Source organism: Phallusia mammillata, chromosome 5, assembly GCF_965637545.1.
Source record: "Phallusia mammillata chromosome 5, kaPhaMamm4.hap1.1, whole genome shotgun sequence".
In the NCBI taxonomy this organism is placed as follows: Eukaryota; Metazoa; Chordata; class Ascidiacea; order Phlebobranchia; family Ascidiidae; genus Phallusia; species Phallusia mammillata.
Genome location: NC_137256.1, coordinates 10,794,337 through 10,810,485, shown reverse-complemented (window position 1 = coordinate 10,810,485; position 16,149 = coordinate 10,794,337). Strand labels below are relative to the sequence as shown.

Sequence of the window (16,149 nt, the reverse complement as noted above, 5' to 3'; positions counted from 1 at the left end):
AAACTTTTAATGCTAAAAATTACATTGTGCTTGTAAATACATTTAATGAACATTAACGTTAAAAAGGTATGATTTAAAAACGCTACAAGCGTAAGAAAATACACAAAACTAATAAGTTTGCATTTAGTGAAACGAAAACCGCATTCTTTAAACATTCAAAAACGTATCCTTGCATTCCCTGGAGGGACGTGAAGGGTTCGCAAGAGGGGCGCAGCACAAATCTGGAACTTATTTCGAACTTATTGTTTTGAAATTAAAGTAAACGCTGCATTACTAAAATGGATGTCTAGTTGTACTATGTCGGGGGTCACCATACTTTTGTCACTGTTGGCCGGATACGTTTTATAATGATTCGCAAGGGCCGCATGGTTTACACGCCCTAGCGCCGACTTTCCAAACTTAGCCCACCATGCGATTTTTATAGGGGCGCCAATATATGGTCTTTCTAAAAGCCTATTTAAAATCTTTTAAATTGTATAGTTAGTCTCATCTTACAAGTAATGCCTGTATAATACGTCACAAGTAACAAAAAAAGCAACTGTCTTCGCATAATTAACTCTGCTTGTTTTGCCTGTGATGTAATAAACTGGCCTTGAATCTGTACTGACCCTTTACGGGTAGACAATATAGAACACTTCCGTATATCTGACTCCTAAATTAAACAAACTAATGCTCTTACACTAAACCTAAATGACGTCACACTAAAGCAACATTCCCAAATCTATATGTTCGACAAAGCACGAAACAACAGCGCCATTTGCGGTTGAAAACGCAACACCAATGTTACAACGCCAGCATGTGCCCTCTTATGCGCTCTGTTATCTGTTATAGAAACTTAATGCACTGATTTGAAACCTGCAAGATGCAAACTTTTATAGCGCTTAGGTCACCTGTTGTTATGCCAGCGTAGTTGTAAAAACGTACGCCCGAGAAGGTTAGCTAAGTTCTAAACCGTAATTATTTTTTAAATTGCTTTACAGAAACATCAAATGTAACATGGCTGGAAGCCGTTTAAGACATGGTTCTCGTTAACACGTAAAAAGCGATATACAACGATAGCCTTAAGCAAGTATAGGCCTATGACCAGTGCGGTGATTAGAAAACAGGTTTAAACAGGTTTAATAGCCGGTCAAGCTTTTGTGTAGAAAAAAGACGAGGTTTGGCCGAGTTTGACCGGGGAAATATACGTCACGATAAATGCATGCAAGTAAATGTTTTGAATTAAACTTCCAAAGTCCGATATGTTTTAAATGAAAAGTCCAAGGTCCGATACAGATCAATCCTGGGCATGGCAATCCTTTAAAAGTAGGTAATACCACTTATCAGGGGCGGCTCATGCGAGGGGGCTGCGGAGCTGCAGCACCCCCTAGATATTTTTACCTAATATTCCCACCACAATATTACAGATAATTTTCATTAGATTCTTTTTTTATTCTTTAGCAATACATAATAAGTATAATTTCCACCTTTATCGGCATTTTTTTCCTTTAAAAAAAAAATTATTGCATTAATATGTTATCTATGGCGGAGCTGCAGCTCCAGTTTCGTGACGTTTCATGACGTTTTCAGTTGTGCGCATGCGCACTTAGAAAAGCTACATGCCGGGCGAAATAGGCGAGAGGGGGCTGTGGCTCGCGCAGCCCCTCCCGTGACGTAGCGCTAGTTGTGTTGTCTGCTTCGCGTCAGTGAGCTCCAAAGCCAAACCCGTGTATTCTTAAGTTCGGCAGTGAGTAGAGTACAGTTAAATAATTATTTTGCCATCTTATAATTTATTTGTTTGAAGGTTAGTCGTGACTTTTTAAGACGACTGTAAGTGGGTTTCAGTTTTTGCAGTTATCATTGAATTAAATAAGTGTATGTAACACTTTGAAAAAGAAAAAAAGGTCATCTAACACCTTGAAAAGTCACGATTAACCTTTATAATAAATAACTGAATTAAAAAGTTTTAAGAAAATATGGGATAAAACATCTGCTGCTCCAATGCCATGCAGGAATAAGCACCAACAAGAAATACTCAGTTTTAGTTCTTAATGCTACTAAAGAAAAAAAAAATTTGTGACTGTGAACTTAAATGCCTCACTGAAATTCAGGCAATATCAAACGCAGAACAAACAATTGCAGAAGCAACAGGAATTTTGAAACACCTAAGTGAAGACAATTTAAAGTTTTGGTTTCCTAACACACCATGTGGAGAGTATTTGCAACCAAGTGCAATCATGTGTATTGATATAATGGACATGTACTGTTTGTCTAATCAGTAGCTGCTAAATTGCTTCACCGGAAGTGTTTCTTAAGAATGAACATTCTACAGACAAGATAGTAGTGACCACCAAGCACATCCTATTGTTGACAAAGAAAAACTAGATGTTTCTGTAGATCTGATGTTCAAAATTACTTCAAAAATAATCTAGATGATGTTTTGACAAGTGAAATTACTAGGATGAAAAATCCTTTTTGCTGTTTCCATGATTCTTTCAAAGGCAAAACAGTTCTTTTTAACACTGAAAATGATGCAAACCTTTGTTAGGAACACCATTATTTTCAAAAGACTAGTACTAATAGAACAACAGTTTCTTAGTTGTCATTTGGAATCAAGAAAGAAGCTATCAATTATTTTGCCCAAACTATAACTTTATGAGAACACCATTATTTTCCAAAGACTTGCACTTGCAGTGCTAGTACTAATAGAAAAACAGTTTCTTAGCTGTCATTTGGAATCAAGAAAGAAGCTATCAATTATTTTGCCCAAACTATAACTTTATGGTTCATTTTGGTTGTAAAAAGGAAGCACAAGGTTTAATAATATGTGTTAAATTTAAGTGAGAGTGTTGTAAATTTTAAAGCTTGAAGGAGTTTTGCACTTAAAAAAAGCAATTATAAGCTATTTGCCAGCAAATAAAGCAGCAAGTATAGCAGTTAAGAATCTGAAGGACAAATAATAGTCTGCCCACAAAAATTCAAAAAAAGATGTCAAAATAAACCAGTTCTGACACAAATGTAATGTGGTTGTTAAATTTGACAGTTATGATACCATTAAACAGCTGTATGGCTAGTTTTTTTGTGTGACAATAATCTGTGACGTGTCATAGAATATGTTGAAAACGCTGACTGTGACTATAAGTTACTTAAATAAAACATGACCATTTTTTTAAATGTTGTCTAACTGAAATACTTCGACCTTTTTCGACTCATTTCTTTTTTCTTATTGTTTTGTTATATTCTTGTTGTGTTTTAACGTATTTACAACCGCTTCGTTTCGAGTCTGTGTCACGTGCGTTTTTGTGCCACATTATTACTGTATGTTATGGTGTTTGGCCCGTCGCTGTGCAAGTAAACAAAATACACAAATGATACCGTCTGCTGTTTAAATTACGTCACAATGGAGTTGCTAATTAAGATTTGTATTAAGGTACCTGCAGCTAACAAGGCCCATTAAAAAACTATTGCGTATAACTAAAAAACCATTTAACCGTTCCAGGCCAAATTCGGCATGATTGATGCAGAGGTTGATATTAAACATCCATTAGATTTTGAGGACGTTATCAAGTTCTGTTTTTGTAGAATAACAGTTTAAAAAAAAAATTAAAACTTGGGCCTTAATACAAACCTATGCTGTTAATAAAGCCCAACATTTTCATGTTTTTGAAAATAGTCTAGAAACCAATCAGACTCAATTATACTTTGCTTCAGTCAAATAAAAGTTCAAACAAGCAACGTTATTAACTCATATTACACATATACTGTTAACTAAGACATATAACTGTTAATCTGAAGGTACTAAAAAAAGAATAAGCGACCCCTTGATATTTGATAACCAAAAATACTAAATGAAAGATTACTTCCACAAACATCTTATTCGGACTTTTTATCTCCCTAAGAAAGCAAAAAAGCAAATTTTGTGCATATCAGTCGCCTTTAGTATAAAAGACACTTGAGAAAATGACAAATTATCGTTGGGCCTTATTGCAAGCAATGGCTGACAAACAAAACCGTAATAAAATTTATTTGAAGTAATTCTTTTTTCCAGATCGGATAATGCTCCAATTATTTCAAACATTCTTTACGAACGTGGTTATGTTCTCGACGCTCAGCAAACGTCCAAACCACACGAAGAAATTGTGACAAGTGCCTATTTGCAAAACAATGTGGCAGAAACTAAATGCTAAAATTAAGGTATCGGTGTTTGGACGTGTGAAGTAGTAGACTCCGAGTACCAGTCTTAGGTTGTTTTTAGTTTTTGCTCGAATTAGGCGTTTCAATAAATACAACAAACGTATTTTTCGCACTGTCTATCATATTATCCGTGAAGGGTCGCGGAAAATTTAAAGAGATTAAAAGGGGTCGCGGTCAAAAAAGTTTGGGAAGCCCTAAAGCATGAAAGTGTATAATGCAAGAAACGTGAAACATAAAAAGACTCATAGTAAATTGCGTTGGGGATCCGCAGACTTACAAAATTCAGAAAAGGGGTCCGTGACTACAAAAAGGTTAAGAACCACTGCTCTAAAGTAATACTAAGAGTGAGAGAGCAGCAGTGAACAGGCCTGACAGGTTGGAATATCGCTGGAGAAGCAAGTGGCCTTGAAGGCAAGGCGACTAGGTTTGTCAACATGGGTGGATTCCAGCCAGTTTAATATTGGAGGTAGGTAAACAACGATCAGCGAAAAACAAACCCTCCCCAACACCACGGAATTCTAGTTATATGTCCAAAGGCGTTAGGAAGAAAATAAAGGATTCTCCGAAATCTTAAACGGCACACTAACGAAATAAGTTATCTTTTCGTGGCACACTTTGAGGGCCGACCACACAAACATTGTCAAAGGAAAAATAATTTGCAACTTTGTTGGTAAATTAGACTTCATTTTTTTTCAAAAAAAAAATTAGGAAAAATAAGCTTTTAACGTTGCTATGCATGCCCTGTTTCATGATTAGGTCATTTTTGCACTTTAACAAAACACTTTTTGCACTTTAAAATCGCAAGCATTTCGCAGCACACTTGGAAATCTGTCACGGTGCACTTCATGTGCCGCGGCAAACATTTGGAGAATCACTGCTCTAAACTTTTGAACTCTGGGGTGTGTAAATTAGATAACCGCAATCATCTGCTTGAACAAAGGGAAGAAGGTCAGGATGGTAGGGTAATTATTGATAGGGTACAATATAAAGGTCAGCAAGTTAAGACTTGTAATGGATAGATATTTTTCATAGGATTAGAAATTGGCGAGTGTTTTGTGATCTATAATGCGGGTTAAAATTTATAATAATTCTTTGTATAACACACTCTTTACTGTGAAACTGCCCGAAGCTTAAAAGTGATGCAGAATAATTAAAGCGACTGCAAAAAATATTACCCCGTTTGTTCGACAAACATTTTACATTTTTTGACAATAATTTTATGTTTATTTAAGTAAAAATGAAGATCATTGTTTTGATGTTGGCATTCGTAGGAGTGGTCAGTGCGACCTATTACTATCCAGGTAAAATACTCAGTAAGCCTAACGTAATATGTGGTTCCCTTTATATAATGTCTGTATATGCCCCAACAGACAGAAATGTGTCATGCTTCACTAATGCTGGCAAAATGATTTTACGACTTATTTAGGCAATTAAATTTTCTAGTAGAAGTTTTAGCCGATTTGAGAGTTCCGAAATTTGTATCTGTCAAGGATTTTCTACGAATAAGTCTTTTTAACAGACTGTTAAAAGTAGGCTGGGCGCTTTTTCAATTACACGAAAGGCAGTGCGGTGGGCGTGCAAGGCCTTGTACCGCATCAAAGCGTCCTTGGGATTTGAACCCACGACCGGTGCCCATCGTTGGGTTGACGTCTACCAACTGAGCTACGCAGACTAGGAGAAACGCCTAACAAAATTTAAGTCACACGTAAGAACCGCGGCCGTCTAAATACGCATTAAATACGCATTATAGTTGCACTCAAGATCGGATTAAACTTCGTAAAGCCTATTCCTACTAAATATGACTAAAATTTCACACGTTAGCTATTTCGTGTTTAGTAACCTACAACAATCTCGGATGTTGGAGAGACTCTAGCACCAGAGCAATTCCTACGAGAGAAGGAGATCCTATTCTTGATGGCAGCTACGAAGCAAGATTGAACGCGATCGCAAAATGTGCCAGAGTCGCTCACAACCACGGCAATGATGTTTTTGCTGTACAGGTAACCTCAAAAACCGACACTATTTTGAAAAGTCCGACTACTTACAAAATTGAAATAATCGAAATACCTTAAAAAAATTAGGTGTTGAGAGTTAAAAAACTCCATTTTTGATCCGTTTTAAAACGACAGCCATCACCATTTTATTTTTGACAGAACGGAGGCTGGTGCGGCAGTTCATCCACAGCCCGTGATACTTACCGTAAATATGGTGGGAGTGGTGGATGTGGGGCTGACGGTGAAGGTGGCGGTTGGGCAAATCAGGTTTACGAAATCGACTCAATTTCAGAAGGTGAACTAGGAAAGCGTTTTTACATTTGTTACATTTCTATCACTAACGTTAAATGTTTGGCTATTTTAATCACGATCGTTTTGTTTTTAGTCTCTCTTATCAATCTCGGCTGCTGGACTGATACATCAGATCGTGCCATTCCGACACTTGAAGGACTCGACCCAATCCTAGACGGACGTTACGACTCGCGCAAGGAGGCGATCGCCAAATGTGTGCAAGCTGCGCATGCGCGAGGCTATGACGTTATTGCACTGCAAGACGGTGGTTGGTGCGCTGGAGCACGCGACGCCGAACTGACTTACAAAAAATATGGAGCTAGCAGCAACTGTGCAAGTGACGGCAAAGGGGGACCATGGGCCAATCAAGTCTACTACGTTCGTGTCTTGAAAACCACGTAAGTAAAAATGTTGGCAAACTCAAGTGTTCTGATGGTCTATAGTCAGGCTTGCCATACCGTCCTTATTTTCAGGGGCTTTGTCTTAGAAAAGTTTACTGTCCTTATTTCTTAGAAATGTCTTTATTTTTGACTTGAGTCCTTCTTTTGTCTTATTTTCAACAATTACAAGTCAAATCCCTGCTACAAGTAAAAGTAAACCTATAGACCTGAGCTGCTGTGAGATGCACAAAGTATTTTTCTACGAACAAGGAGTTGCAGGAACATATTGTTTCTGGCAATAAATATGGCATATGTTATGTCATGGCTCGTAAAACTGCAAAGATTTGTTTAAAAACGTTTGTTTCAATTCGTATGCAAGTTTAATTTTTTGGTTGTCCTTATTTTTGGTTTCAAGTCGATAGTAGTGGTTCTCAAACTTTTTTTTATTTTCGGGGCCAAACGGTATTTTTTAGTGTGTAAGGAGCCGCAAAAAATGAGACCTTAGAAAATTAACAAAGATTATTACCTTGAAAGCTAACATAGTAATCTTTGTTGGTTTTCTGAGGTCTGGTGCGAGCCGCAAAATAAGTAGCTGGGAGCCGTATGCGTCCCTGAGAGCAGCGGTTGAGAATCACTGATCTATAGGTTATAAATCACTGATCTAACCAAAGTAATAAAAAATCACTGATCTAACCAAAGTTATAAAATTTTAATTTAAAAAAATTAACTAGGCTATCTTTTAAGGTAATGATACTAAAGTATTCACGAAATGCTTTACCACCACAGTAACAAATTTGACTCGACGCAAGTATTTACATTTGCTTGTTTTACAGAACCTACTAATGATGAAAGCATGAGAAGAAAGTATATCTTTAATTCATTTCCTTCCACTCTAATAATAATTAATTGTTGTGCAATTACAACTGTAGCGATTGTGAAATAATTTGTGCCAATTCTGCAATACGATATTAGCTTGTTTCGACTTGCCATCTCAAAGTTCCCTGAAAATCAAATAGGTCAACGGTTTAAATTAACTGGATTGCCACATTATGTTTGAACTTAGTAATATTTCCTGTCGCAATTGATTATAATGTGTATGCGACTTTTTTGATCTGGGTTTACGAGTTTTGACCGTATGTTTCGACGTGTTCTGTGATTATACGCTGCTTTGTGTAAGAATTGATGTGTACAATTTAACGCGTTTGTCCGTATATTATCAATGTATATCCGTTTATTATCAGTATATTGAGTACTTATAAATTGCACTGGTTCATACCAACCCTTTTTGTGCCTTTCTTTTGTTCTGGCTTTATCTTCTGTTCTATTCAGAAGTAATAAACAGACGAACCGAAGTGCAACGCACCTGTGTGAAGTTTCCAGGGCTCTGTTTAGGAGGAGAGAAAGCCAGTACTTGGTTAATTTCTATGACACGATTATAACCTTGAGACTTATTAGCGAACATAAACGTAAACCTATATCAAGACTGCCCTCACCACAAAACTGTATTCCACTAAGTAGACTTGATGGATCAATATTTGTAGCCTAAAACTCAATGCATATATGCTTACAAGCAAAATCTTCTCAAAAACTACACACAGAACAAAATAAGTACTGTACAAAGTGGAAAAGTGGTCAATAACTTTGAAGATTGAGGTCTTACAACTATGCGTGTTCAAGATTGGATATGAAACGCTCCAGATATTTGGTTGTTTTGTTGTTTATTCCACATATATGTGGAATTCCATATTCCATATATATATACACCATTATTCCATATATATATATATATAAATCTAAACATAATGTCTGTTATTTCAAATATTGTTTACCAACGTTCAACGATCGGGCATAAAGGTAGTTAGAAGCTATTGACAAATTGGGCGTCGAGCATAATAAATGTCCAACTTAACGACCTGCGATTTAGTAACTGCCCAACGACTGCGCCTATGAGGGACCAACGTGGTCTTAGTAAACACAAAAAGTTTGTACACTTTGAGAAAATACCGTTACTGCAAGGCAAACATTATTTAGGGCGTTGGACAAGATGCCAAACGGGTCGTTTGAATTCCAACGGTTTGTTGCTAATAAACAACGGCCAAACATTTCACTAAGTGGAAATTCCATGATATCAGCACAAATTAATAAAACTCAATATTAATACGTTACAAACTTTTAATGCTAAAAATTACATTGTGCTTGTAAATACATTTAATGAACATTAACGTTAAAAAGGTATGATTTAAAAACGCTACAAGCGTAAGAAAATACACAAAACTAATAAGTTTGCATTTAGTGAAACGAAAACCGCATTCTTTAAACATTCAAAAACGTATCCTTGCATTCCCTGGAGGGACGTGAAGGGTTCGCAAGAGGGGCGCAGCACAAATCTGGAACTTATTTCGAACTTATTGTTTTGAAATTAAAGTAAACGCTGCATTACTAAAATGGATGTCTAGTTGTACTATGTCGGGGGTCACCATACTTTTGTCACTGTTGGCCGGATACGTTTTATAATGATTCGCAAGGGCCGCATGGTTTACACGCCCTAGCGCCGACTTTCCAAACTTAGCCCACCATGCGATTTTTATAGGGGCGCCAATATATGGTCTTTCTAAAAGCCTATTTAAAATCTTTTAAATTGTATAGTTAGTCTCATCTTACAAGTAATGCCTGTATAATACGTCACAAGTAACAAAAAAAGCAACTGTCTTCGCATAATTAACTCTGCTTGTTTTGCCTGTGATGTAATAAACTGGCCTTGAATCTGTACTGACCCTTTACGGGTAGACAATATAGAACACTTCCGTATATCTGACTCCTAAATTAAACAAACTAATGCTCTTACACTAAACCTAAATGACGTCACACTAAAGCAACATTCCCAAATCTATATGTTCGACAAAGCACGAAACAACAGCGCCATTTACGGTTGAAAACGCAACACCAATGTTACAACGCCAGCATGTGCCCTCTTATGCGCTCTGTTATCTGTTATAGAAACTTAATGCACTGATTTGAAACCTGCAAGATGCAAACTTTTATAGCGCTTAGGTCACCTGTTGTTATGCCAGCGTAGTTGTAAAAACGTAGAGAAGGTTAGCTAAGTTCTAAACCGTAATTATTTTTTAAATTGCTTTACAGAAACATCAAATGTAACATGGCTGGAAGCCGTTTAAGACATGGTTCTCGTTAACACGTAAAAAGCGATATACAACGATAGCCTTAAGCAAGTATAGGCCTATGACCAGTGCGGTGATTAGAAAACAGGTTTAAACAGGTTTAATAGCCGGTCAAGCTTTTGTGTAGAAAAAAGACGAGGTTTGGCCGAGTTTGACCGGGGAAATATACGTCACGATAAATGCATGCAAGTAAATGTTTTGAATTAAACTTCCAAAGTCCGATATGTTTTAAATGAAAAGTCCAAGGTCCGATACAGATCAATCCTGGGCATGGCAATCCTTTAAAAGTAGGTAATACCACTTATCAGGGGCGGCTCATGCGAGGGGGCTGCGGAGCTGCAGCACCCCCTAGATATTTTTACCTAATATTCCCACCACAATATTACAGATAATTTTCATTAGATTCTTTTTTTTATTCTTTAGCAATACATAATAAGTATAATTTCCACCTTTATCGGCATTTTTTTTCCTTTAAAAAAAAATTATTGCATTAATATGTTATCTATGGCGGAGCTGCAGCTCCAGTTTCGTGACGTTTCATGACGTTTTCAGTTGTGCGCATGCGCACTTAGAAAAGCTACATGCCGGGCGAAATAGGCGAGAGGGGGCTGTGGCTCGCGCAGCCCCTCCCGTGACGTAGCGCTAGTTGTGTTGTCTGCTTCGCGTCAGTGAGCTCCAAAGCCAAACCCGTGTATTCTTAAGTTCGGCAGTGAGTAGAGTACAGTTAAATAATTATTTTGCCATCTTATAATTTATTTGTTTGAAGGTTAGTCGTGACTTTTTAAGACGACTGTAAGTGGGTTTCAGTTTTTGCAGTTATCATTGAATTAAATAAGTGTATGTAACACTTTGAAAAAGAAAAAAAGGTCATCTAACACCTTGAAAAGTCACGATTAACCTTTATAATAAATAACTGAATTAAAAAGTTTTAAGAAAATATGGGATAAAACATCTGCTGCTCCAATGCCATGCAGGAATAAGCACCAACAAGAAATACTCAGTTTTAGTTCTTAATGCTACTAAAGAAAAAAAAAATTTGTGACTGTGAACTTAAATGCCTCACTGAAATTCAGGCAATATCAAACGCAGAACAAACAATTGCAGAAGCAACAGGAATTTTGAAATACCGAAGTGAAGACAATTTAAAGTTTTGGTTTCCTAACACACCATGTGGAGAGTATTTGCAACCAAGTGCAATCATGTGTATTGATATAATGGACATGTACTGTTTGTCTAAACAGTAGCTGCTAAATTGCTTCACCGGAAGTGTTTCTTAAGAATGAACATTCTACAGACAAGATAGTAGTGACCACCAAGCACATCCTATTGTTGACAAAGAAAAACTAGATGTTTCTGTAGATCTGATGTTCAAAATTACTTCAAAAATAATCTAGATGATGTTTTGACAAGTGAAATTACTAGGATGAAAAATCCTTTTTGCTGTTTCCATGATTCTTTCAAAGGCAAAACAGTTCTTTTTAACACTGAAAATGATGCAAACCTTTGTTAGGAACACCATTATTTTCAAAAGACTAGTACTAATAGAACAACAGTTTCTTAGTTGTCATTTGGAATCAAGAAAGAAGCTATCAATTATTTTGCCCAAACTATAACTTTATGAGAACACCATTATTTTCCAAAGACTTGCACTTGCAGTGCTAGTACTAATAGAAAAACAGTTTCTTAGCTGTCATTTGGAATCAAGAAAGAAGCTATCAATTATTTTGCCCAAACTATAACTTTATGGTTCATTTTGGTTGTAAAAAGGAAGCACAAGGTTTAATAATATGTGTTAAATTTAAGTGAGAGTGTTGTAAATTTTAAAGCTTGAAGGAGTTTTGCACTTAAAAAAAGCAATTATAAGCTATTTGCCAGCAAATAAAGCAGCAAGTATAGCAGTTAAGAATCTGAAGGACAAATAATAGTCTGCCCACAAAAATTCAAAAAAAGATGTCAAAATAAACCAGTTCTGACACAAATGTAATGTGGTTGTTAAATTTGACAGTTATGATACCATTAAACAGCTGTATGGCTAGTTTTTTTGTGTGACAATAATCTGTGACGTGTCATAGAATATGTTGAAAACGCTGACTGTGACTATAAGTTACTTAAATAAAACATGACCATTTTTTTAAATGTTGTCTAACTGAAATACTTCGACCTTTTTCGACTCATTTCTTTTTTCTTATTGTTTTGTTATATTCTTGTTGTGTTTTAACGTATTTACAACCGCTTCGTTTCGAGTCTGTGTCACGTGCGTTTTTGTGCCACATTATTACTGTATGTTATGGTGTTTGGCCCGTCGCTGTGCAAGTAAACAAAATACACAAATGATACCGTCTGCTGTTTAAATTACGTCACAATGGAGTTGCTAATTAAGATTTGTATTAAGCTTACTTGTTTTGCTACACAAAACAATGGCTAGAAAACTAACAATGTAGCTTTTCTATATATTGCCAACTTATGGAGCAGCACCCCCACAAATTTTAGGCACGAGCCGCCACTGCCACTTATACATACATGTTATGACAGTAAACTTTCGTAAGGAGTAGAATGTTTTTTAAATGTAACAAAGTTATCAATACGATTTGGCGAACCAAATAGGGTCGTCCGGCCCTTTTGTTTGCAATTTCGCATTAGAGATTGCCTTGACTTTTAGTGCATCAACAATTTCTGGCGACATGTGCGTAGTTTAGAAGAATACTGGCAACGTGGCTCTGTGCGTGCACAAAGCCTTCTTTTTCGCAACTTATCAGTGTTGTTTCCGAAAAACAAGACAAACCATATAAGTGCTTATGTTTATTTAGGGGGCGTGAGATTAAATAAATAATGTCAAGTGGGGCACGACCGCAAAAGTTTAAGAACCCCTGGCAATAACATATCTGGTGAAAACGTATCTATAGCGATAACGTATCTGGCGATAACGTCAACTAATCAAGCACTGGCGGGCATCGAGTGAATCGACTAACCACTCAGCTTTTGAGTCAAAATGTCATTTCAAGGGAATTTATCACGCATTTTCGGTACCGCCGTGATTATTTAGGAAACTTTTCCTTCAACGTCAAGCTTTACTGTTGTTTGGAGAAAGATGGATTTGGTCACATGTATGGAAAACGGAATAAGTCGGGCACTTAGCTTTATGACATCACAGTCTGTCTGCCCAGGAAAGGAATCCAGTTAATATTCCCCAACGCCCCCAGGACATACAGCGGAAAAAAGGCTCCAGCAAACACACAAAACATCGCATATCTTCAGTTCTAGTACAGGTAGTTAGGTAAAAAAAAATTTGCCACAAAATTAAAAAAATTTTGGGCCGAAATATCCCGATTTTGGTAACTTAAAATAAAACGGAAAAAACAAAATATAGTTCATTTTTTTTGGAAAAGCTTTACGTTTCTGAAAATTAAAGTGATATGCGCCAAATTTCGGGGCGGCTGGTTAAAAAAAGGCAATTTAGTAGAAATTTTTTTTTTAATATTTGCAATACTTATCACTTGTTGGTCCACTAATCTTACAATGGTGATGTACAGGACTACAGATGAAAAAATGCACAGAAGTAAGTAATACATTTTACAATTTTCTGCTTAGTCTTTGAACACCATTCAACAAACAAAATACCAAGTACAGAACAACCAACATATAGGTTCATGTTGCCTTACCAATAAACATATATTTTATTTTAGATGGTTTCTGTAACCATTTTATTGTCATATATTTCTACACTGATCAGATGTAGTTCAGTGCTTTTGTGTAGTGATGCACCCAGCAAGTTTCGTATTCAGTCGAACACGCTGTTTCTAAAGTTTTGTATTCGGCCCAAACTTTTTATTTATTTATAAAATACGAGCCACTTTGTTTGCAAAATAATACAGGATTAGTAAAGCTTACATATTATGAAAGTGATTTTGGTTTGTCAGAATTAAGTGCACTTGCATCAACAACACCAGATTTAGTTGAATACTTCTTTTGGAACTGCGGTTTTAGGTTCAGCCTTAATCCGCTTTTTAGGCGGGTTCAGTGCATCACAATTTTGAGCAGTTTTCAAAATTGCAAACACTTTTACTGTTTAATCAAAAAATTGTACACCCTCGTCAAAATCTTATTCACTTAGGTAGTACACTAAATCTGTGGTTCTAACTGGTGGGTATGAGGACACAATAAATCTATTATTATTATTATTTCTTTTGTGACAAAGAGCTCAGTGAAAACAGTCTTGAATAACTTGTAAATCACTTTCTACTGCAAAAAGAACCATTGCCGACCATTATCAAGAAAAATATTAAATTATGATATCACAAATAGAATGTGGTAACTGACAAGCTACATACACTGGAGATTCATCTTGTACTACATATTGGTCATGCCAGTCTGTTTGGTCTAAATATATCAACCTGTCTATTGTAATACCTAGTCATATTGTATATTTAATCACATTTAAAACAACTTATTGGTGTTGAAGAAACATTTTCACAACTAACTTTTGGTAGGAAAATTATGGTAGGAAATCTGCCTGAAAAGTGCCCAGCAGGATACATATAAATGCTTAGATAGGTAAAAAAATGATACTTTCATTTTAGTGTTTAATTTATTTATTATTTCAGCAAACTACTGACAGTTTTTTTCGATATGTTCATTCATGTGAAACAACAAAATGTTTTTTACAAGTGCATTGTAGAATGTAATTCCTAGGGTATTAAAGCACAGTTTTCATATACTGCATCAACAAAACTGTTGCTTGTGTTTGGTATGAAATGTCATTTTGAGTAACAGACTTGGTTGTGAATTGTGATTTGTTTTTGAACATTAACTTATTGTGTGTTATAATAAATGAGACAGTATTTTAGTTATTGCTCTTAAAATTTGATCAAGCGGTGTTTTATTTTAGTCTTTGTTTCATAGTTTTAAAAATTAAACTATAAGTTTTTTTTAGAATGTTGCCCTGTGTACTGAAGTATTTCTGAGTACTCGTTATTACTTGAAATAGTACAATGATAAAAATAATACTGCTTAACAATGCATGTTTACATTACTTGTTGCAGATAGTTCCCCCTGAAACAATACAACAACCAGCAAACAATGTTTGGTATAAAATGGAAAAAAAATTAGAAGTATGCAGCTCACTGTTTCAACACTGAATCCAAAGTTTTTGATATTTGTGACAAAATATTTACAAATCTTAAAAATCAAGGTAAGAAGTATTCTGTCAATTTTGCTAAACCTCTTTCATAAAAATAAATGTAAACAATGGTGTTGATTTTAGTTGTGCTTTTTCTAAAGCTATGACTGTTAACTCTCGCACCATATTTGTGCTCAGTTATAAGCTATATATACTTGACCTTATGATTCAACACTGTTGATTGACCAAGTGTACAAACAACCTCGAAAAACTTAAAATCAAAACTGAATTTTATTTTTCACTTTGTTTCCGATGATGTGTGATATTGTAATTGTACAACAATTAATAATTAATCAAAGAGGATGGAGACTATTGATCAGAAAGACACTATTTTCTTCTCATGCATAGGTTCTGTAAAACAAGCAAGGTTAAAAAATTTTGGAAATCCAAATAGTTACTGATGAGTGAAACCATTCCTGAACACTTATTCAAGTTCGGATATGACTTTCTGTGTTACTATGATTTTAATTACTGTGTTTTGTTAGTTTGATGTTGCATTTTTTTTAATCAAGGAAGAGGAAGCCTATACACCACAATGCTTGGGTTTGTCGACATTTTTACTTACGTGGTTTTCAAGTGACGAATGCGGTAAACTTGACTGGCCGCGAAACCTCCTTCGCCGTCACTTCCACAGTTGGTGCTAGCTCCATATTTTTTGTAAGTTAACTCGGCGTCACGTGCTCCAGCGCACCAACCACCGTGTTGTAATGCGATGACGTCATAGCCTCGTGTATACGCAGCTTGCACACATTTGGCAATCGCTTCCTGACGTGAGCCGTAACTTCCGTCTAGGATTGGGTCGTATCCCTCGAGAGTTGTAATTGCACGATCGGATGTATCAGTCCAGCAGCCGAGATCAACAAGAGAGACTTAAAACAAAATAAACTTACACCCATGGGCGCCGGCAGGGGGTAGAAGGGGCACCGAATGTTACAGGAACACCGGTCTAACTTCAC

At 36.1% G+C, this 16,149-nt stretch overlaps 1 protein-coding gene and 2 long non-coding RNA genes across 5 annotated transcripts; 2 read left to right on the top strand and 1 right to left on the bottom strand.

Moving 5' to 3' along the window:
* Positions 1 to 4,705: 4,705 nt before the first annotated feature.
* LOC145228249 (uncharacterized) lies at positions 4,706 to 8,162 on the top strand. Of its 2 annotated transcripts, XM_080093250.1 has the most exons (5): positions 4,707 to 5,474; positions 6,010 to 6,173; positions 6,327 to 6,462; positions 6,553 to 6,856; positions 7,672 to 8,162. In XM_080093250.1, the coding sequence occupies exons 1-5, from the start codon at positions 5,411 to 5,413 to the stop codon at positions 7,679 to 7,681; spliced, it is 678 nt and encodes a 225-aa protein (XP_079949376.1). In that variant the 5' UTR covers positions 4,707 to 5,410; the 3' UTR covers positions 7,682 to 8,162. The 2 variants fall into 2 exon arrangements, with proteins under 2 accessions (XP_079949377.1, XP_079949376.1); XM_080093251.1 differs by lacking the exon at positions 7,672 to 8,162 and having other exon boundaries at positions 4,706 to 5,474; positions 6,553 to 6,860.
* A 4,832-nt stretch (positions 8,163 to 12,994) lies between these two features.
* Positions 12,995 to 15,765, top strand: LOC145228253 (uncharacterized). Of its 2 annotated transcripts, none has more exons than XR_013860054.1 (3): positions 12,995 to 13,283; positions 15,057 to 15,205; positions 15,542 to 15,765. It is a non-coding gene; the product is annotated as an uncharacterized LOC145228253 (long non-coding RNA). The 2 variants fall into 2 exon arrangements; XR_013860053.1 differs by lacking the exon at positions 12,995 to 13,283 and adding an exon at positions 13,313 to 13,573.
* On the bottom strand, positions 15,406 to 16,149 carry LOC145228252 (uncharacterized). Its single transcript, XR_013860052.1, has 2 exons — positions 15,759 to 16,149; positions 15,406 to 15,544 (listed from the first exon to the last, which is right to left on the bottom strand). It is a non-coding gene; the product is annotated as an uncharacterized LOC145228252 (long non-coding RNA).